The sequence below is a fragment of the Caloenas nicobarica genome, chromosome 4, assembly GCF_036013445.1.
Source record: "Caloenas nicobarica isolate bCalNic1 chromosome 4, bCalNic1.hap1, whole genome shotgun sequence".
NCBI classification, from domain to species: domain Eukaryota; kingdom Metazoa; phylum Chordata; class Aves; order Columbiformes; family Columbidae; genus Caloenas; species Caloenas nicobarica.
This window is the reverse complement of record NC_088248.1, coordinates 69,297,696-69,320,942: the sequence shown is the minus strand read 5'-3', so window position 1 is coordinate 69,320,942 and position 23,247 is coordinate 69,297,696. Positions and strand designations below refer to the sequence as shown.

Genomic DNA, 23,247 nt, shown 5'->3' with positions numbered 1-23,247 from the left:
TGAGGCTGTTTCCTCATAAAACAGATGAGTCCGATTACTTTAAATTCTAACAAATGCTCTATTCAGTGTGGCCCATTCTTGCTGGGTTTAGCGTGTGGGCTGCTCTGCTGGCAGATCTCAGTTCATCTCCAAGACAGAGACTGGCAAACAGCACAAGCCATTGCAGGGAGGGTGGTAGTAGTATTCTTCAACTAGCTGAAACATTCTAGAATATTTATTTGTCTACATGCTTATGGTGGTCTTGTCCTTTTTTTGGTTTTCCGTATCTTTTTAAATTATGTGTCTTTTGAATAGATTCATAAAACTGAATTTCTTTTTCTCCCAACAAAGAGACTAAACACATTACTGCAGCTTGTGAAATGGTAGCTGAGATGGTGGAAAGCTTACAGACTATCTTGGCGCTGGGACACAAAAGAAACAGCAGTATCCCAGCATTTCTTACTCCTGTCCTCAAGAACATCATCATCAGTTTAGCAAGGCTGCCTCTAGTGAACAGTTACACGAGAGTACCTCCCTTGGTATGTTCATTGTGCTTTGTTTTCAGGACTTTGAAAGCTATTGATCAACTTTTTGAAACCTAAACATGGTGCTGCATCTTAAGTTTTATGTCAGTAAGACTTCAACCTTTAGCTACTTTGATTAGCCAGTTTGTCTCTTTAAACACTGTAAAAATATCTGCAGAACATTGTAAACATACCAAATAAGCATTCATTTAGGAATCAGAGATTTTATTAGAAAGGAGTGTAGTCACTCCTCACATTCTTACATGAAAGAATGTCCAGATGGTAAAGAGAGGAACAGCAAGCAGTGACTTGAGTGCTTTGGGGTTAATATTTCCTCCTGCTCGGTGGGATTGCTTACCCTGAAAAGAGTGCAAAATCTACACAGCTGCTTTCTTCCTGACACCTGAGCTGACGAATTCATTTTTTGTCATGCTAAGTACAACAATGATGGTGATGAGGTGTCTGAAGTTGTGTCTGAACCAACTCAGGTATTTGTGTGTAGTACCATACCATGGTGTGCCATACAGATGCTTTTGTGTTGTATATTGCCATTCTTTCCAAATTCATCTTGGATCCTTTGGACAAGATATTTCACCATTTTCTTCTTGGTCGCTGTAACATGGTTTTAAGAACACCAGTGATTACCTCCAGGTACCATTAGTACCATGAAATGACTTTGTTTTGATAAACTTTGAAACCATTATCAGAAACACTTCTGAATGCCTTATTAGGTAGAGCAAAAAGGGATTTCCTGATACGTGCAAGGCTATTTCTCTGGCCTTTTTTCTGTTTGTCAGGTCTTTATTTTTGAGGGGATGTCGAAAGATACTAATTTTTGGATTGAGACTTTTTTGCATGCTCTCAGATGTATCTTCGTGCTTTTTCAGCCATCAGTACTACGTGAAATATTTTCCCTGAATTACCTTTCTGCAAAATCTAGGAGTTACCTGGCACTTCAATTCTAAACTGAAATATGACAGAAACTTATTTGCTTTCATGTCCAAACTTGGACATTAGGACTGAATAATTAATTCATAGTGAGAAATATGAAAAAAAAAATGGAAATACAGCTTCTCTAAGTTTTGTTTTGTTTGTTTTTTTCTGTTTGGAGAATTACTTTATTTACTGATGTCTCATTGCTTTTGAATGGTGCATATACAGTTATAGCTGTCATGTTAATACTACTTCGATTTTGAATAAGTAGTCTGTCTTTATATTTCTTCAGGTCTGGAAGTTAGGCTGGTCACCAAAGCCTGCAGGCGACTTCGGCACAGTTTTTCCTGAGATCCCAGTAGAATTTCTTCAAGAAAAAGAAATCTTTAAGGAGTTCATCTATCGCATTAATACACTTGGTATGTACAAAAATTAATACAGTTGGTCTTTATTGGGCATTTACCTGTGTTGTGAAGTTACTGGATAACTGAATCAGGCACCATTTGTTTATTTTTGTTGCTTATGTGGAAGAGAAATAATATTTCAGAGCAGGTTCATAACTGTGCTGCAATGATTCTTACATTTTGCTCAACGCAGAGAAAAAAAATATAAATTATAGGAATAAAGCCAAAAACTGTTCCACCTCAGGGAGGTGATTTCACTGTGCTCTACAGAATGGCCACTTGCCACTTGTTCTCTAGAGCATACACTTGACAGTATATTTGAGCATATTTTGCTTCCCTCCTTTTTTATTCATGCATAACATATGAATAGAATTTATTGCCACATGTACACTTGACAGTATATTTGAGAATATTTTGCTTCCCCCCTCTTTTATTCATGCGTAACTTATAAATAGAATTTATTGCCACACTCAATATTTTAAATGAGATGCTGTCACTTTGAAGCTTCTGGATATGTCAGAGTTTACTCAACGAGAGCAGTGGGGCTTAAGAGTTCAAGTCTTTGTCAACAGATGAGACTCTCAAGAGTAATGCATCAAATTTTCCATATACTTACAGAAGTCTCTCTTTTTCTTTCTTTCTTTTTTTTTTTTTAATTCCTGTAGCACTGATTTCTGTTTGATGCCTGAGATGATGTTTGCATTTTCAGTTCTTTAGATTTCATTAGTATAAGCTGCAGAGTATTATTCAGGAATCCTCTGCAGTCTTTTATAGGTAAAAACCTGTTTGGAAAAACTTTTTGAGAAGTGCTTGAATTTTAATAGCCTATTTCTAGGCACTTGAGTCATTTTGCTTTTAGGGCATGAAGATATTGAATGTATATAAGAAACAACCTGAACAGGATCATTTAAATAATAATGTTCAGAACCCTTGTAAAGGGTTCATCACTTGTTTAAGTGATGTTTAAGCTGTAATGATTACAAAAAATGCTGAATCGAATAGGAACTGGTATGAAATGAAATCTGTGGAAACATTATACCATTTTTAATGCTGTTCTATGCTTAATTTTGTATTAAGACGTAAATGGCTCTCTCTGAATGTTTCCTTAGGATGGATCAGCCGTACTCAGTTTGAAGAGACTTGGGCTACTTTGCTTGGTGTGCTTGTAACTCAGCCTATTGTAATGGACCAAGAGGAGAACCAGCAGGAGGTAATGTCATTCACTGAATGGGACAAAAGCTAAGAAATCATTTCCATTTTAGATTTTCTTGTCTTCATATCCCTGTTGTGAAGGAAGACGTGTCCATCTCTTAACTCAAAGCTTCTGCAAGTATGTAAATAGTATGGAAAAATTTCAGTGAAAGCTGTTTCAACTTTATATTAGTACGTCACTCCACACACATAGTTCAGAGTTTGCTTGATTAGATATTTGGCTTTAGGCACAATAGGAACTCAAAAACCTTTGAGAGAAACAAAACACGAGAGAACTGTGCCTTTAGGAAATATCCTAGTTACCTGTAACTAGTATATATTACTGCAATTATCTGTGCTGTCGAATAATCAAACTTAAAGGGGTGTTTCTTTGGTAAGATTTTTTTTGTAAGATTCTTGAATAGAAATGAATTGACCTGGAGATGCATGCCCATGTCTCTCACTGCCAGTTGTAGACTGTATTTTGGGCTTCTCACTTGAATGCCTCAGGTAGATATTCAGAATTTGGTGGATGACATTTGGGGATCAGAGATATAGAAATGTATCTGTACCAAAAGCAAAGATGAGAGTGAACTTGGCTATCAAGAAAGAGACTTTCCCTCTTCAGGTGTCTTAACCTACTAGTGAACTGAATCTACTATGTTCTAGCTCTTTGACCTAAAAGGTTTCTTTTCCTAGATTCATACAGCATTCACTCCCAAACTGTGGATGGTCCTGATGACAGGTGCAGAGTAGTGGATGCTGGGTAGCAGACAAAGGGGTTTGTTTCCCCTGTTTCTTAGGCGTCAGACTCCAAAAAGGAGGAGGGCATCATCATCCCTCTTCCCTGGGTTAGCATCTGCTGTTAGCCAGCCTGACTTGGAGTCTCGTTGCGCAGCCTGCAGAGTTTTCTGCTTACTCTTTTCTACAAAGTGGCCACATTGGATCAGACTTCAGGCAACCTAGCGTTGGGTAGTTCCTTATTTGTCGTGTAGGATACATTTATTTGTAGAAGAGGAGTCATGCTGTTCTTTACTTTCCAAGGAAAAGTAATATGTTCAAAATTGCAAACATTTTAAGCACTATGTACGTTAATATTTTCTAAAATAAAAACAGAAGATTCTTTTAAAAAAAAAAATTGAAAAATGTTGCCATCTTACATTTTCTGTAAAGTTTCAGACTCTCTTGTGGACTGATACTTTCAAGAAGGGATTAGAATTCGTACAGCCAAAACATAAACTGAGAATGTTTCTGCCACTTCAGAATCTGCGAATGTTTCTGGTTTTGTTCTAATTTTAGTTTGTTTAAAAAAATAAACAAACAAAAACAGCAACAAACCACCCAAACAAAAACTAACCAAGCAAACCAACCACGAACAAATTTAATGGAAGTACAGATGATAGATAGTTCTGAGCAAAAAACTTAAATGCACTGTGAAAGTTCTTGCTGCCATCAACACAGGAAGGATGAGTTACAACCCATGGTGCTGCAACTTTGTTTTAAGAAAATTTTTTTAAAAGGGTAAGAAACAGACTAGTACAGTGGTGATGACTTACAGCGGAAAAGTACTTGACGCAATGCGTGTAGTTCGAAATACTTCTATTAGGGAAAAATAGCAGTATATAAAATAGCAAGTATGAATAATTGAATCTAAACAACTATTTTAAGAAAAGTTGTGTTACAGTTTTCTCACACTTTTACAGTGGTGCTAAATACTAAATGTGTAGCATCTTGGTTTAGAAGGAACTTTAGAACGAACTTTGGATGCATCTGGATAATGATGCCTAGAGAAATGCTGCTCAAAATTCATGATGAGGTTGAGTTTTGTTCCTAAACAGGCAGTTACTAAAAACAGTTTGCACAGCTCCTTCTCTGAAGAGTTTTCAACTCAGACTTGGTCTTATTTGATGCTATGTTTCAAGAGGTAACTAATGGATAGATGCAAACAAAGAAACGAAACACGTTGAAAGTTCCCAAATAGACATCTTGAGGGTTTAATGCTGCTGGGGTAGGGAAGGATGCGTGCAGAATGGCTGATGAGATGGATGTGCTGCTGCTACAGTCACAGTGCTTTGTATGCATTGCTTATGTCAGCTGGATTTCTGGATGGGAAGAAGTCAAGATGTTAGGCTTATTGATGTTAACTTAGTCAAAGGTGACAAATGAATATTCAGGGCTTTCAGGATTTTTTTTTTTTTTTTTACGATTCAAATGACAGTAAGTTCATTTTACAGGAAGATACAGAGAGGACACAAATTAATGTTCTCGCGGTACAAGCCATCACTTCCTTGGTGCTGAGTGCGATGACAATACCTGTCGCAGGCAACCCAGCAGTCAGCTGCTTGGAACAGCAGCCCCGCAACAAAGCTTTAAAAGCTCTTGACACAAGGTATTTTTTTGTACTTTCTCTAAAATGCATGAAGGTTATACTTGTGATTAATACATAATTAAAATTGCTTAATCTAGCTGTAGCAAAAATACTTATAGACTGTATACAACAGGATCTGTTTACGCAGAAGTTATATAGACTTAGCATCACAAACCTGCTGAGTTAAAAGACAGCATCTGGAAAAGACAATATCTTATTAAAATCTAGTCAACGGTGTGCAGAATGTGTTTCTCAGCATTTCTTAGTTTTAACATTCCTGATAATGAAAATAAGCATAGACGCATAATGTGGTAGAGTAAGCTAGTCAGACTTGCACAAAAATAGGGAAAAATCTGCATAAATTGATTTCTGTTGGGCTTTCAGGTTTGGGAGGAAGCTGAGTGTTATCAGGGGAATTGTTGAACAGGAAATCCAAGCAATGGTATCCAAGAGAGATAATATTGCTACTCATCACTTATATCAAGCCTGGGACCCTGTTCCATCACTTTCTCCTGCTACTACAGGTAAGTGTTCTTTGTGTCAGGGGAAGGGGCAGAGGAATTTTGTTTACATTTAAAAAGTGGAAAAGATAACTCTTAGGAATTTATTTGAAAACCAGTTTGCAGAAAATGAAGCCATTCTCACCTCTGCTTTTTAATGCATGTTTTAAAATCTTGTCATCTGTTTTGTTATAGGTGCTCTTATCAGCCATGAAAAACTCTTACTGCAGATTAATACTGAACGAGAAATAGGAGATATGGATTATAAACTGGGACAGGTTGGTTAAACCCTTCGCTTCAAACTTGACTTTTATTACATTTCTTCCAGTTTGTGAAAATTCAGTTGAGATGTTGCTTGACATTGTTGTGTTAGGTCTGCCCGTGAGCCAGCTCTTGTTGTTCTGTTCTGCATTGTGTCTTAAAGAGCCTTTGTAGCTTCCACTTTAACTATGGGATTTTAATTTGCTTTTGCATGCTTGCAGTAGTCCTTAGGAAATGAAAAAACACTGGACATAGAATACGCAATGTTGTTTTGATTGTAAATAAACCCAGTGTAGGGACATAAATTTCACTGGATGATGTTAGTTGGAAAATTAGCACTACATACAGTGAATAAAAACATGGTCATTCAGTTATTTATCTCCTTGAAATATTAGTCTTTACATAAAGTTACATATAAATTTTAAAGGTATTATTTGTTTCACTGTTTGAATTGTATGAATTGATGAATAAAAAAATATAAATACTAAACTCAGATGACATTTTTCTTGCGGAATCTTTTGCATAGGAAAGACTAAACGACCACATGTCTGTCTCTAGGAGTGTGTATTATCTCTTGAGATTCTAAATGGCTTGAACATCCAGTGATTTGCAGGTTTACAGAAGCTACACTTTATTTACAAAAACTGTTAACTATAACAATACTAGGCATTCGACATCTTGCTTGAAAAATAAATAAATGTGTGTGTACTTTTGCTTAACATGAAAAAGAATTCTATGTAAGGGTGAATACTTGTCTAAAACAGAAGTCTTGAGCTATGCCAGGTAAGTAGGGGAAAAATTAATATCTGTATTGAAACACAGGAAGTGCTGATTCTGTTTTGGAATCTTTAGACAGATCATTTATGAAATGTCATCAGCACGTCTTATTGTTCTGAGACTTTAATGTTATAAAGAAAACTCAAAGAAGAACTGTGAAGTTTTCTTTTTTTGTAGATAATTGTTTATCTAGCCAGTGTCAAAGTAACTGGAATCTTAGTCTTGTCTGATTTCAGAAGAAAGGTTACCATGTCAGATATGCTGAGTTATGGTTTGAGAAGAATTAGGAATGTGTTTTCTGTTGAACTGCAGTTGTTCTTCTTCTTTCTGAATTACTTTATTACATGATGCGAATTGTAAATATTTGTACTTTTCTTTAGATTTTAAATCTGCTATGATCTGGGGATGATGCACGCATGTTGTTAGTGTGTGCTTACAGGTTATATGTGCTGTACTAAGCACATGGTGCTGCTGGTTTTGCTGTGCCATGCAGCTTAAAGTGAGTTGAAAAAATGTTGAAAAAGGTTTAAAAAATTAAGGATAAAAAAATATTGAAAAATCAAGTGACGTGCAGTTCATGTAAATGTTATTTGAGGCTGTGGTGTGTTCATTGCCTGTCATTTAAATAAAAAATGTATTGGACTTGTAATATTTTCTAATCTGACTACAGGGGTGCTAAATGTTGTGCTTCTTTTCTATTTGATTTTTTTTTCATGTTGCAAGGTCTCTATACACTCCATATGGTTAGGAAATAACATCACTCCGTTGAGAGAAGAAGAGTGGGGTGAGGATGAAGAAGATGAGAATGATGTCCCTGCTCCTTCCTCACCACCAACCTCTCCTATTAACACCAGGTGTCTTATTTTTTCTTGTCTCTCCTTTGACTTACCAATAAGCTTTTATCTCTTTATGCTGAGTTCGATAAACTGGCTTTATAAATTGGACACTGATAAATAATTCTATTATTATTTCAAATCAAGCATTTTGCCAGAGCTGAAGAACAGTCATTTTAACATTTGCTTATTGTGCCTTGCAGGAAACACCGGGCTGGTGTAGACATACATTCTTGTTCTCAGTTCTTGCTGGAACTGTACAGTCAGTGGATATTACCATCGAACCCTAGCAAGAGAACACCCGTCATTTTGATTAGCGAAGTGGTGCGATCAGTAAGTCTAAGTTATTTTTCAGGGTCATAATTGAGTTTATGTTACCGAATGTTGAGAGCTAAGCAGCATTTGTAAAGCATCTTTTAATATGTGGGAAACACTGATTTTTCTTGGCAGTGCTGTTATATGGGCAGTGCAGAAATATAACTTGAGCAACTATAACATTTTACTATTTTAAAATATATAAGTATCTGAATTGCATATTCTGCTACTATGTTACAAACACATTATTGTCACTTAATGATAGTATTTTACTTGACTACTTGCTAAAAGTAGGTTTCAGGACTTTGCTTATTGTATCTCTTTGTAAGGGAATGGAACAGTGTGTTAGAGCATTGAATTGATGAAGTGTAGAAGTAAAACTAAAGAACACAAGTGTGGAATGTGTCTTGATAGCCATTATTCACTCTCACAGAAGACTTAAAATGAAACTATCCTTGCAAGACAATAGGTGTTGTGTGTTGTGGGGTGGTTCAGTACATTGTGAATAGCAACATTTGTTCATTTTCCAGAATTACTTACTATAGTGGATTTGGTTTTTTAAACCTTTTGGAAAAAAAGGGCAATTAGGAGCAAACTCTTACCTGAGATGAATGGTGGAATTAATTCCGGACCAGTTAACAATAGTTATTCTAGACTCTTGAGTTAATGTGTACACAATTAATAGTTCAATCGAGGAATCTTTTGCTGACAATTGTAACAGAGGGAGAGTCAATTTTTGGCTGTCTGCTAATGGACTTTTTGCTATTCAATTTTAATTTGTGTACAGCTTCTGGCAGTATCGGACTTATTTACAGAAAGGAATCAGTTTGAGATGATGTATACAACATTGACAGAATTGCGAAAGGTGCATCCATCAGAAGATGAGATTCTTGTACAGTATTTGATACCAGCCACTTGTAAAGCTGCTGCTGTTCTCGGAATGGTAAGAAATTCTCATGGAATTTTATTGCAAATTCATGAGTGTCTAGGTTAACTCATCCTTAGCTTCTGCTGCAAGATCTGATGTATTGGGTAACAGTGATTTGTCTCTAAAAAAATCCCTTAGCTGATCTACATGGGTATAAGAAGTAATAGAATATATATTCTGGGTTTTCAGAGGTTGCAAACATTATCTCCAGTTGCCACATATTCAAACAAAAAGGTTGTTTGGTTTGGGGTTTTTTTTGAGGTTTGAGATTAATTTAATGTACTTTTTGGTTTCTCTTACTCAGTTGAGTGTTACCTTTGCCCTGGACTCATTTGTTGCATTTCAGGCAGAAATGAGAACCGTGGAACAGCTATTTCTAGATTTGTCCTACGGGTGAATGGCTGCAGTCTCATGGGAGACTGGGACAGTGCATGTGATAAATGCGTAGCATGATAGTCAGGTATCCCTTTTCTTTCCCTCACTTTTCACTTTCTTCCAATACATTGTTCTGTTTTTACGGAAAGAACGTTATTAATGCAAGTTATTTAATGAAATGTATTGCTGTTGTTAAATCTGTAGACCAGACAGCAGTAGTATTTTCCAATGGACATGTCAGAGTGGGATTATTTAGGAAAAAAATTGCAAATTATTTTGAAAGAAGTTAGTATTTCTAGAAATTCTCTTTGAGACTAATAGAAAACTGTATGGATAACAGTGATAAGAAAAGTTTTGGAAGACTTTTGGGGTGCGGTTTCCAGTAGCTATTGTAGCAGCAACTGTGCAGAAGGCTGTGAAAGTGATGCCAAACACGCAGAAGCAGTTTTGGAGATCAGATTGTTCTGACTAGGCTGTAATTTCCCACTCAGTGAACTAATAACACCTTCTCACAAGCAAAGAGCTGAATATAACAGGTTAGTGGGAGGAAAAAAAAGGTTGATTCCATCAAGAGTTGCTTGTTGTCCTGTGCTCAGTTATGTAGAAAATTCACTTAAAAAGAGCGACTAAAGAGCACATACTGTAAAACTGACCTGTATCTTAAAAACTTAATGAATACAGAGACAAGGTAAAACAAATTACTTCTACTAAATATTTAAAATAGATTGTAAGAAAAAAAGACTTCTCAAATCTAACATTTTAGAATAGATTTTGCATATTCCAATACATGTTTGTACTTGGATAACAAGGAGTGAAGCATCTGGTACCAGCTTGATATTTGAAGACTAAAAATAGAATCATTTAGGTTGGAAAAGACTCTTAAGACCATAGAGTCCAACCATTAACCTAACACTGCCAAGTCCACCACTAAACCATGTCCCTAAGTGCCACATCTACACGTTTTCTAAACCCCTCCAGGGATGGCGACTCCACCACTTCCCTGGGCACCCTCTTCCAATGCCTGACACCCCTTTCTGTGAAGAAATTTTTCCTAATATCCAATCTAAACTTTCCCTGGTGCAACTTGAGGCCATCTCTTGTCCTGTCACTTGTTACTTGGGAGAAGAGACCAACCCCCTCCATGCTACAACCTCCTTTCAGGCAGTTGCAGACAGCGATCAGGTCTCCCCTCAGCCTCCTTTTCTCCAGGTTAAACAGCCCCAGCTCCCTCAGCTGCTCCTCATCACACTTGTGCTCCAGACCCCTCACCAGCTTCGTTGCCCTTCTCTGAACTCTCTCCAGCACCTCGAGGTCTTTCCTTTAGCGAGGGGCCCAAAACTGAACATAGGATTCAAGTTGTGACCTCACCAGTGCTGAGTACAGTGGCACAATTGCTTCTCTAGTCCTGCTGGCCACATTATTCCTGATACAAGCCAGGATGCTGTTGGCCTTTTTGGCCACCTGGGCACACTGCTGGCTCATTTTCAGCCAGCTGTCAATCAACAGCTGTCAGTCAACAGGTCCTTTTCCTCCAGGCAGCTTTCCAGCCACTTCCCCGAGCCTGTAGCGCTGCCTGGGGTTGTTGTGACCCAAGTGCAGGACCTGGCACCTCATACCATTGGCCTCAGCCCAACAATCCAGCCGGTCCAGATCCCTCTATATGGCCATACTACCCTCCAGCAGGTCAACACTCCTGCCCAACTTGGTGTTGTCTGCAAACTTACTGAGGGTTCACTTGGTCCCCTCATCTAGATCATGGCAGTGATGGAGAGAAGGATGTGTAGGTCTGAGTGGCAGTGGTCTCGGAGAACAAATGTTGTTCTGTGAGTTGAGTCAATGGCAGAGTATTCTTTTGGATGTAGATTGTAGGCATCTACCAGTCAGTTTCAGACAGAAGCATCCTTTGTGGTGAGCTGGAAGACTAGAAAATCCCAACCATTCAGGTCCCATATATAGGATTCTTAATAGCACATACTATTTATTGAACCAATGCTTATCTCAGTTTTGGGAGCTTTAAATCATGAGAACTTTTTACAGGTAAAACAAAGTAGCATCAGTTTACTAGTTCATCTGTAAGTCATCTCCTGTCTGATTATATTAATCTTGTGACATTTGATTCAAAGACGTTTTAAGCCAGCCTCTGGTTCATGCTGTATTTTCTGCTCTTTAGTTTGTTCCAAGTATTTCCCAATGACAGGAGTCACCAGTATTTAACCAGTGTTGTCTTCTAATGAATATTCTTGTTGGATATATTAGGATAAAGCTGTGGCTGAACCAGTAAGTCGACTGCTGGAATCGACCCTAAGAAGCACTCATATGCCAAGTCGGATTGGAGCTCTGCATGGAATTCTGTACATCCTTGAGTGTGACTTGCTTGATGAGACAGCGAAGCAACTTATTCCTATTATTAGCGAGTATCTGCTCTCCAATTTGAGAGGAGTAGCACAGTAAGACTCTTCCCCCCTGCCTGTCTAAACTGTTGCATGCTTATGTGTGAACAAAAGGGCTCTTGATGGTTTGCTGTTAGTACATTTTAGAGCAGGCTGTTGTATCAAGCAGGTTTTGGCATTTTCATTGAAATCTTACAAGTGGAGCTTGTCAGCCAATTTTAGGTTTGATTTACAGTAGCAAAAGGATATTTGAGGGTTAGAAAACTGTTTGATAGCTCAGCTTTTTTGCTCTTTGGTAAATTGTGTTCCCTAACCCTTATTTTTCTGTCAAAAGGCATATTCTTTGGATAAGACTTGCAGGCTCAGTAATGAAGTTTATTTCTCCTAAACAGGTCAGGGAATAATAGTTTGTAGTTATACTGCTGAAGATTTTTTTGTGTTGCACTGGATTTCTATGATAACTAGTGCTCTCTTATGGTATCTTGCTGATACTTTGTGTGATTTTAAATATTGCACAAATTTCGTGTGGAAAAAATACTTAGTGTTTTTAAGGATTGTTTGTGTTGTCTCTATTTGTGACCTGGACAACTTTGATGTAACTGACCACAGGTGTTTTTGCTTTTTTACAGCTGTGTGAATATCCATAACCAGCAGCACATCTTGGTAATGTGCGCAGCTGCTTTCTATTTGATAGAGAATTACCCACTTGATGTAGGGCCTGAATTCTCTGCAGGAATTATACAGGTATGTTGTGATGCCTCCAATCCCAGGTGGCCATGTAACCCGAGTTCTTTAACGCTGAACTTTATTGTAGTGTAGGTATGCTTTGGGGTTTAGTTTCATCAGGTTTTCTTAATGCGTGGTGCAGTTCCATGGGAGCTGCAGTGGTATGCTGCCAGGGGATGACCTAAATACACCTCAAAACCAGGTAGTTGGCTTTTCTTTATTTCAGATGTGTGGAGTCATGGTGTCTGGAAGTGATGAATCAACGCCATCCATTATTTATCATTGTGTCCTGAGGGGATTAGAACGACTCCTCCTTTCAGAGCAGCTTTCTAGGCTGGATAGTGAATCGCTGGTTAAACTGAGTGTTGACAGAGTGAATGTGCAGAGCCCCCACAGAGCCATGGCCGCACTTGGATTAATGCTGACTTGCATGTACACAGGTATTTACTGTTTTTATGCCTTTCCTGTGCTGAGAGACTAGCTTACTAACAGTGCTAATTTTCTTCATTTATTTTTGTTACCAAAGACTAAAAAGTCTTATTTTAGCATTCACAGTATATTTGTAACAAATTCTTTTCGTTTAGGAAAGGAAAAAATCAGCCCTAGTCGTACCACAGATGCAAATCCTGCTGCTCCTGACAGTGAGTCTGTGATCGTAGCTATGGAACGAGTGTCTGTCCTTTTTGATAGGTAAGAGAATAAAATGTGTGATGAGATACTGAGAGAGAAATGATTCTGTTTGGCACTGTGTGGTCACTTCTCTATTTGACAGTTCTAATATTTAATTAATGATGTTTCATTGCTTACCGTAGCTTAAAATCAATACTTCTAGTATACACAGTAACACTGATGGAATTGCTGAAGGCAGCGCAAATATGCAGGAATGTAAATGGAAAACAGACATGTCCTAACTGATACTGTGTTGTACAAACCATAATACTTTATAAATGTATTTCCAACTCCCTTCAGGTCAAACTCTTAAGTGCTTTTTGGGATGCCTTCTGCATAATCGAGGATATAAATCCAGTTTACAGGAAATAATCTTTCAAACCACCCTAAGAGTTTAAAAAATTTTCCCCCTTCCCCCACCCAAGTGTTGCTCTTTCCAAGGCTGTTAAATAATTGCAGTGGAAGGGTACAGTAAAACTTCTGTATTCACATGGAACTAATTTCATGGAAATATTTAAAAATATCCCTGTTTTGATCTGTCTCAAGCTGTCTTAAGAGAACATAGCATGTTAGATTTTGCACAGTAGTTTGTGGGATAATGGTTTACATTTTTTAAAGTGTTCAGTGGGTTTTCCATAAAACTAGATGAGGGTTTCACTGCTGCACTTGGTGAGAACAGAACTGGAGCTGTGCTTGAGTGCTTCTGACAGTATCACTCCTAAGAGTTAGTAAAACAATCATGAATACTACAAGTGGAAAATAGCTTCTGTAGGGAATAATCACACAATGGCAACTTGATCTTCACACATCAACAGATGCAGCCTTTATTAGGAGGATTTTCCAGTGTTAATTAAGTAAAATTGTCTTTGATTTGGAGGACCTTTTCCCCTCTCTACAGTGCAGGGTGAGTTGCTTTTCCTGTTTGATGTATTGGTCATCCTGGTCTTGAATAAAAAAATATGTGAAGAAGTTACGAATGGAAATGAGTGTTCTGCTCATAAGTGATGTTTTCCCTGATAACTAGGAGTAGTGATCTCCCTGTCCTCTTTTGTTCTTGTTTATTTTTTTCAGCATTCCTATTATAAATTTCTTGCCTCTGATGCAATTCCAGAACTTCAGAAAATGTTGAGTATTAAAAAAAAAAAAAAAGGTGGGGAGGGAGAGAGGACATGACACCTGTAAAAACTTCTAATAGCTTTGATAGACCTCTTTGGGTAAACTGTTAGAGTAAGATTACATGAAGACTTGGATTCCTTAGTGTTGAAGATGCTTTTGCCTGTCTGCAGATGAAAATAAAATGTTCTTTCTGTTGCTGTTTAAATTGGAAAAAAAATGAGATGTTTACTGGAATTCAATCATAAAATATGTTATTTTCTATTCTTTTCAGGATCAGGAAGGGATTTCCTTTTGAAGCTAGAGTAGTGGCTCGGATCCTTCCACAGTTCCTTGATGACTTTTTCCCCCCGCAAGATGTAATGAACAAAGTTATTGGAGAATTTTTATCCAATCAGCAGCCTTACCCACAATTCATGGCAACAGTAGTTTATAAGGTAGTGTTTATTTATATTTTGTTCCTTAAATGTTTCAGAAGACTTCTAAACAACTGACAGCTCAATCAGAGAGGCAAATATTGATTTTTCTTAGATCTAATATACTGTTTGTAATGATTTAGCTGGAGGGCTAGAATGTTGCCCAGGAGACAAAGCTCACAGTACAGTTCAATCACTGATAATGGGCAAAAAAGAGAAAGTTGGGATCCTGTAGCTCAGACTTCTTACATCTCAAGGAGCCAGCCCAGGTCTTCTGGCCTTGTGAGCTCTGCAGTCAAGCTACTGTGGACTGAGCTGGGCTTCTGGGTATTTTTCTCTTCAGAACCTGCTACTGGACTCATGCATCACTTAAGAGTGCACGTGTGTACCACATTTGGTGTATAAAAATAGAGACACCAGGCAAGTTTTGCATTTGGCACAGATGTCATGAGTCCAGTTGGATCCTGGCTCTTTTGCAGAATCACTTTGTCTAGGCGTTGTGTACTTTCATTCTTTCAACTCAGAGCTGCTTGTGAACCTCAGAGCTTTGTAGCTGGGGAGAAGCTATACAAGAGAAACTAAACTCTTTCCCATGTCTATCTACTGCATCTTTATTCCTGTCTAAAATGTTTTTCGCAGGTATTCCAGACACTACACAGCACTGGACAGTCCTCAATGGTCCGTGACTGGGTGATGCTCTCTCTCTCTAATTTCACACAAAGAACACCCGTGGCAATGGCGATGTGGAGTCTCTCCTGTTTTTTTGTCAGTGCTTCCACTAGTCGATGGATTTCAGCAATGTATCCTAAAAAGACTGAATGTGTGCTATTTCTGGGTAAATATAGTGATTCTGTAAAGCACATTGATAGCCTTGAAGGATAAGAGTACAAGTTTAACACACACAAAAAAGGCAGATTTACTGCTCTTAGTAGTGGTGTATATCACTTTATGCTATTGGTGTTTCAGATGTGGGGGGAGAAAAGAAACCTTCTAAACAGATGATGAGAATTACGTTATCTAAAACTACTGTTTTAAGAGCTGTTCCCTGTGACTATGCAAGATGATTGGGAAAGTCCTTACTTCGAAGGACTTTTTAAAAGCACCAAATAGCTTTGCAGTGGCCTTTAAAAGCTTCGTTCTTCTGGAAGATAAAATATATTGAAAAAAATGAGATAACACAAACTCAAATTAAAGAAAATTATCCTCTCTATACAAACTGATTTTGCCAGTGTCCCCGTGGAGGGAAGTACACTGCAGTATTAGTGGGCTTTGCAATGGAATTACATCAGCCAAATAAGTTAGAATGGCCAAAAGACATTGATGGTGTCAGTGTTAAGTTTATTTTAAAACTAACAGACAAACAACCCAAACAAATAATTAGAAAAAGAACTGTTACGTTTCATGACCAGGCAGAAGAGTGGCCATATGTCATATTTGAAACTTCCTAATGACTTTCAGTCTTATCAGAGCTCTTTGGCTGTCAGCTGTGGTGCTGATTGTGCTGTTTGCTCCAGTGGATAAAGAAAACTCTTGCTAGGTTAAAGTGAATTTCTAGGGATAAGAAATTGTGTGAAGTTAATGAAGAAAAAGGATTTCTCTAGTAGCAGTTTAATTCCTACATGACAGTATTTTGCACTCTAACATTGTTGGTGTACTCAAAAATACACCATTTAAAGTGCTATACCAAAACACGAGCATATTCTATCAGATTATGACCTTAACTTGTATTTCAGTCTTCCACATATTATCAGCAGAATGGGAAAATCAGAGCAAGTGGATGTTAACATCTTCTGTTTGGTGGCCATAGACTTCTACCGACATCAGATAGATGAAGAATTAGATCGAAGGGCCTTTCAGTCTGTATTTGAGGTGGTAGCATCTCCAGGAACCCCATATCATCGCTTACTAGGTTGTTTGCAAAATGTCCACAAGGTCACAGCATGTTGAACATCCTGACGTGTAATAGAGCTGCATGACAAGTGTCGGAACCTGATATCGTATTATGGAGAATGGCAAGATCAAGAAAGTATCAGGGGTTGTGTTTGTGATAAATATGGACCTGTGAGTTTTACTTCCAGAATGCATGAACAAGTGCTCTGCAGCACTGGAAATCACCTGAAAAGTCGAGTGTAGTTCGTGTTGCTGTTGACACCAGGCACCTATGAGGAGAAATAGATACGTCAACATTTTTCCAGTGGTGTTTGGGACTGAGACATATTTGCTAACTAAAATATGAGCAAGTACTACGTACAAGGTAACTGGTATTACCCTTCCTGATGTTCAGCTGAAGCCACTGTGGTGCAGCCGGTAAGAAAGTGACAGAAATCCTGTTATTGCAAGCTGCAGTCGTTACAAAACGTCCTAGTTCAATGTACCTGTATATACTGTTGTGTAGTACAGGGTAGAAATTGTTTCCTAATGTCTCTCCCAAACAAGGAAAAGAAAAAAATGCTTTCATGAGTTACACTTCCAGCATGTAGTTCTTCTCTCTGGACTTTCTGATATCCTGTGGTGTATGTGTTGGTGATATCGGAGATATGGTGCACATACGTAACCACACATTTTTCCTTTTTTTTTTCTTCTCAGGATTTAAAATTTGATTACAGTATATCAGTAAAAGGAATTTTAACTTAAATATTTCTATATCATGTACAGTATGTAAAATTGTAAGATGTGTGGTGCATGAGCTGTGCTGTAATTTGGGATGAACACAAGCCACGCTACTGAATGTCTTCACATCTGTATTGTCCTCATTTTTCTTCCTTGTGCTCAAATTCATGTTCCTTTTGGAAATCCATCTTAATGTACAGATTACATCTTGGTTTGCATCTCACTTTTTCTTAAAGTGCTTTAAAACTGGAATATGTTGATTAATTTGTCTTCAGAAACCATACTAAGGAGGCATTCTTGTGATCCACTTCACTGTAGCTTCTTTGAGTTCCTTTTTTTTTGAGGCATAACAGTAAAAGAGAGGACTAGTTACTCTGGATCAGCCTTTTCTGTACTTAAAAAACTACTCCTACCTGCTGCACAGCATTTTACGAGACAAAATGGTGCAAGCTCCCCAGTTGTCAATAACCATTTGACCTTTCCTAGCTGAGCCCACGGAGTCATGAGGATTCAAAGCACTCTCCTTTGAACAGATTTATGCTAGCAGTGAAGGATGAGAAGGCTGCTCTGGTCTACTTTGGCGCTGGCTGAGGTGTTACGTCACACAACCTCTTTTATTACCTGTCGTATGCATAATGCTTTAGACACACACACAGTACAAATACGCATGAATTTTAGGATACTACACAGGGCCAGATTTAGGTTTTACTCGCCACCCAGGGAACCCCATTGATTCCTAAATGTAACATGGAGAAATCCAGCGCAGCATTTGTCTTTAGTTGTATTTGTTATAATTATTTAATTATATAGAAATGACACCTTGGTTCTCAGTCACATCTGATATTTAACCTCTTTTCATTTTCTTATCACTCCCTTTTGGTGACACTTGGAAAAATGAGATAGTGTTGTCAGGAGGAGCATGTACTGTATGTATTTCTGTATATAATGTATATGTTGAGATTATACACATGTGACAACATTTAATGTATACAGATGTGTATATTTGTATTTATTAAACCCATGTATTTAAACTAATTCAAATCTAGACCAAAAATTGTTGCTTCTGCCCATAAATTAATTACAAAGGAATTACCCACTGGTGTCACTTCCTCTATGGCAGACAAAACCGATAGGATGGGCAGCAGAAACAACTGTAGATGTTGCTGTATTTAGCTCTCTACAGATCTTACTATCTAGAGCAATTATATCTGCCCTTAGTTGGGTTACTCTTCTTCCTTGGGCCACAGCACTGTGGTGATTTTTAAAAGAAACTGAACAGGAGTTCAGAAGTTTATTAAAATAGACACTTTGAAAGTTTTGACTTCTGCTGGAAATTATCTTAATTCTGATACGAGACTAATTCAAGGCAGTGAGATATAATGCCCTGTGCTTTCATTAAGGGTAGTATAGATCACTTTTCCCTTTTGTAACCACCAGTAATCGTTTTGTACTGTAAACCCACACTCCAGTCAGTTTTTGTATGATATATAGTTTAAGTGAAGATATTTTTGTAAGCTATTTTCCAAAATTTAAAATAGTTTTTAATATATTTTTTAAGCATCAGGTTAGTCATATTCTCACCATATAACAGTATATGTTGCATTACAAACTGTTAAATTCTTCATCATTTTAAGCTCCTCATGATTAACACAGAATAGCTGGTTACTTTACCTTGGGATAACGGGAGCTAGCCCCTTTCTGAACCTTTCCAAACCCATTTGGGACTTGCCATAGAATCCTTCCAACCAGGGAAGGAATACACTGAAAAACAGGGGGTGTGACAGACCCCTTCCCTCAAACACCCGTTGCTGGCCTTCAAGCAGATATTTGCATTCCCCATTTCTAGTCAAGCTGCAGAGCTGCTGCAGTCAGTTCCAACCTCACGCGGATTCTCCGGTAGTGTAACTCCCTCTGTTTTACCTCTCTTGGAGATATGTCGGAGCGTACCTCCTGAAACGTGTGTCCTAAGTGTCTCAAGAACCTCCTCTTAGGAAATTCTCAACGACCTGAAGGGAATGTAACTTAAGAGTCTTCCTGGTGTGGAAACACACACCGGTAGTGCTTCAAATATGACATTACACCTGCAGCACGCTTTTCAATCTGCTTCCCAGGTACGCTTTCCCCACCCTCACTTCTTCTGGATTGAAATCATATGTAAAATTACTCCTACCTGCTTCTAATCACTAGAGCCAAGAGGTGTGGGATGGGGACAGTAACAGCAAAACAATGGCTACTAAGAAATACCAATGTTAGATTTAAAGAGGGGAAAAAAAAAAAATCACATGTGCCTCAGGATTAACCTGAGGCCCGGAGTGGTTTTAACTTGCTGTAGACAGAAAGCTAATTCTGAAAATCAAGCTGTTCAGTTTTTCATTGAGAGTAGAAATGTGTTTGGGCTTTTAAGACTTATATTTGGTGTCCTGGCTAAGCAAAGCAAGCAGTGTTTTTAATGTGCTCTGCAGTGGAGCTGGCTTCCTTACAACCTTACGAGATTAGAGGCATGGCATGATTGGGAGCATACTTAAGACAGATTAATGTTTAAAACTCCATTTGCAGTTCGGTTGTCAAAGAACCTACTTAACTAAATCTATAACGTGGCCCTCCTTGATAGCCAACTTTTTATAAATAGTTCTCGGGCCAGCTACCCAGTGGCCTGTTAAATAAAGTTTGATTGCATTTTGTTTCAGTTTTTCGCCTCCCTTGCACCGAGCGCAGGAGAGAGCAGTTGGAAACTACAACCCATTGTAATGTAGTTGTTATTTGCAGGATTCAAAGTATTTTCTTTACTTTTCATGCTCTTTGGTAGTTGAAATTGAATGTGAGTTTATTTAAATCTTCTCTAAAGCTTATATTCAGCTGTCACTTTTTGCCTAAAGCGTCTAGCAAATGGTTGTGCATCACTTTTGCTTTGGTAGGAGTGCATTCTTAGCACCAAGACAGCAGCATTCCTAAAGCACTCAGTAAGGAATGAGCAGATTGAGATCAAAGGGGGGAACAAGTGGAACCTTTTGGGTTAAAAGTAATTTGGTGATATTTAGTAGATTTGCCTGAAGAGCATTCTGTCTCGCCATTCTCCTCTTAACTTTGTATAGCAGATAAGGAGGTTGTGTCAAAAACACTGCAAAGGCAGTTCTCCAAGAGCAGCAGACCTGGTTTGTCTTAAAATTTTGTGGAGCTGTCACAGCTAAGAATTTATGCTTCCTAAATAAAAGAAATTTTAGGCTATAATGAGCAATAAATAAAGCAATAAGCAGTTTGTTTAAATTGGGTCATTCACAATCTTACCCAGTGGTTGAAAGGCGTAGGGTGGGAGAAAAGGGGGAACTGATTCAAGTACATTCATTGCATAAAGCAGAATTTTTCCAAGTACAATCCCAACTAAACTTCCTACTGAAGGTAGAAATCAACTGACAGTGGTAGGTGCTTTGCTATTTTACTTTTATAATTTTGTTATAAGGATACAACTGATGAAAGTTATAAGAGAGCAAAGCACTTTGGTAGTTTTTAGGTAGTTTTATTTTCAAGTGAAACAAGCTGCTGTAAGAACTAGAGTAAATGGCGTAGCAAAATTTTGGGGAAGTCCAATATGCTAATTTTACCTAATACTGAGATTTCAGGTGACCTCTTTGTGCATGCTGCCTTAAATATCAGTTGAAAAATCTTGAGAGTCCCACAGTCATGCCCAGGAGAGCTTCTATCATATGTCAGGTTTTAGCTGTGTTCCAGTCAACTGGGTATAAAAGCTGCAGAGCATTTGTGAAGCATGTGCTGCTTTCTGTCATGTGCATTTTGTGTGAGCCCCTCGTTCCCATCCGTCCGTGTGCACACACCAGCGAGCTGGATCAGCCTGAGGAAGGGTGAGGTAAACCCCGCGGTGTCTTGTAGAGTTTGAGGGCGATGATGGGCAAAAGCTTGGAGCCCCAGCCTCCAAAGCTGTTGTACTCAAAGGAAAGTGTATGATTTTAGATGTATGTTTACGTTTAAAAAAAAAAAAATGCTGAAAATACTGCACATTGAAACTTAAAAAGAAAATAAAATATAACTATTACTGTAAGCAATTTTTCTCTGGTTATTTAAAAAATGGTCTTGATGCACTTTTACTGTAGGATTTTCCCCGGTATCTCTCCTCAGCAACTATCAAATATGGAGTATTTAAAAAATACGCATGAATATTTGTACTCTGTAGATGTGGGTATGATTCACAATCACAGTGCTGTTTGCACAAGCAAGCATCACCATTGAACTTTTAATTGTATCCAATAGTCACACTTGCCAAAACTTCTCTAAGATTCTAGCTGAGCTCAGAAAACACCAAATTTAAGTGTCCAGCTGCATTTGTGAATGAGGCTGTATTTATCTGCAGCAGTCCTGCGGGGCGGGGGATAATGTTACACAGGAGAAGAAATGGTTTAACTTGCCTAAGCTTGGTTTCCCAGCTGTTAGTCTTGCATCTTAAAAGACATTTCTGGGTGGTCCTGCTGCTGAACGCTGGAGGATCTGCAGGACTCGGCTGCTCAGACATCTTGTTTTGATTAACTTTGCAGCACTCGGCTGTTCTCTGGAAATTCTGGAATAAGCTTTGAAGCTTAATGTACAAAGCACGTGCTGGTTTCATTCTCAGTCAAAATAATTTTTTTTTTTACATATTGTTTTTCCTCGTAAGGGTTAATAGCGGATGATGAGCCGCTCTTGTCGCCTTTTAGTTTAGCCGTGGAGCCAGGGAACAGTACTGTGCTGTGGGAAGATTGTGTTTGAATAATAAAGTCATCGTATTTTTGTCACTCAGAGAAGAATACCCATTTCATTTTTTGAAATATTATCCCTGAAGATGAATTGGCAGGCACAGGGAGATGAAGTGTTGCACTTATAAGAACTTTTTAACTTACTGTAACTTTTCTGTTTTCCCCACTGCCTCTCCCATATAGGTGGTGGTTTATTTCTTTTTAGTCAGTACAGCTGTAAGAATATTGCAGAGATCGCTTCAGAATTGGCTTGGCTCCACCTCAGTTACAAGACAAAAAGCTTTGATTGCTTGTAGAATTATACTGTAATTATAAGTTTTGCATAACTGTTTGAAGAGATGAAAAGATTTGTAACTTGTAGGTTTGTTAAAAGTTGGAAGCAGGAACATGGAAAAGTTTATATAGTGTATATAGAATGAAGTCTTCTGAGCCAAACCTCCTGTTCTTCTCTTGCAGCCGTAATTCTGCCACAATTTTGTTTCTGTTCTTTCCCATGGCACATAGATCCAAGTATGGCAGAGTAATCATCACCCCAGGTGCTGTTTTCATATCCTTCAAACTGCAAATGTCATGGGTAGATTTTGATCGAGTGCAACCTGATTGTTTTACCTCATTATTTACATTTTGGAGTTCTTGCAGCCAGGCTGCAGCGTTTGGGCTCCGAGCGAAATGCATCCCCGAGGGCCGGGTCTGACCGTGGCCCAGATGCCTACAGAGCTGTGAGCCAGCTTAAGTTGGACCATTTAAATAGCAGGTTTTAGCTAATCTAGCTCATCTGGAATCACGTGTGCTTTAAAACTTCAAGTCAGCATTTCCCAAACTTGAAATCATGTCCCTGGATGAGAACCCGAAATACATCTTCTCTACCTTTCTTCCCTTGAGGAACAAGCATTAAGTGCGTTTTCATTCCGATCTTGCTGCTAAATGGCTCCGGGACTGAAGGTTCTGTCTTCTCATCCAAGGGCAATGCAAGTGTAAAGCTTGCGAACTGAGCTTTTCTTGGTGTGTCGTGTTAACGTTCACATTTCAAATGCCATCTATGCCGTTTGATTTAACATCTACGAAAATAACAGAATTCATCTTTTAACTTTTGTTTCAGGCAAGTTTGGGCAGATACTCCTTTAATTATACTTTGTTCATACTCGTTTTCCTTTGCCTTCGTAACTGCTTCAAACTAACGCTGTTTTAAATGA

At 38.3% G+C, this 23,247-nt stretch overlaps 1 protein-coding gene across 4 annotated transcripts in view; it reads left to right on the top strand.

Moving 5' to 3' along the window:
• The window catches only part of HTT (huntingtin), an 83,448-nt gene extending 62,131 nt beyond the window's left edge, over window positions 1–21,317 (top strand). For all 4 annotated transcript variants that reach the window (XM_065634913.1, XM_065634911.1, XM_065634910.1 and 1 more), the window contains 16 exons: window positions 331–518; window positions 1,729–1,855; window positions 2,950–3,050; window positions 5,266–5,420; window positions 5,784–5,923; window positions 6,095–6,177; window positions 7,661–7,791; window positions 7,974–8,103; window positions 8,873–9,028; window positions 11,645–11,835; window positions 12,408–12,522; window positions 12,731–12,944; window positions 13,089–13,194; window positions 14,561–14,723; window positions 15,342–15,502; window positions 16,436–21,317. In XM_065634913.1, coding sequence (XP_065490985.1) covers window positions 331–518; window positions 1,729–1,855; window positions 2,950–3,050; window positions 5,266–5,420; window positions 5,784–5,923; window positions 6,095–6,177; window positions 7,661–7,791; window positions 7,974–8,103; window positions 8,873–9,028; window positions 11,645–11,835; window positions 12,408–12,522; window positions 12,731–12,944; window positions 13,089–13,194; window positions 14,561–14,723; window positions 15,342–15,502; window positions 16,436–16,649 — 2,375 coding nt within the window. In that variant the 3' untranslated portion in view covers window positions 16,650–21,317. The remainder of the gene's footprint in view (window positions 1–330; window positions 519–1,728; window positions 1,856–2,949; window positions 3,051–5,265; window positions 5,421–5,783; window positions 5,924–6,094; window positions 6,178–7,660; window positions 7,792–7,973; window positions 8,104–8,872; window positions 9,029–11,644; window positions 11,836–12,407; window positions 12,523–12,730; window positions 12,945–13,088; window positions 13,195–14,560; window positions 14,724–15,341; window positions 15,503–16,435) is intronic.
• Window positions 21,318–23,247: the final 1,930 nt, after the last annotated feature.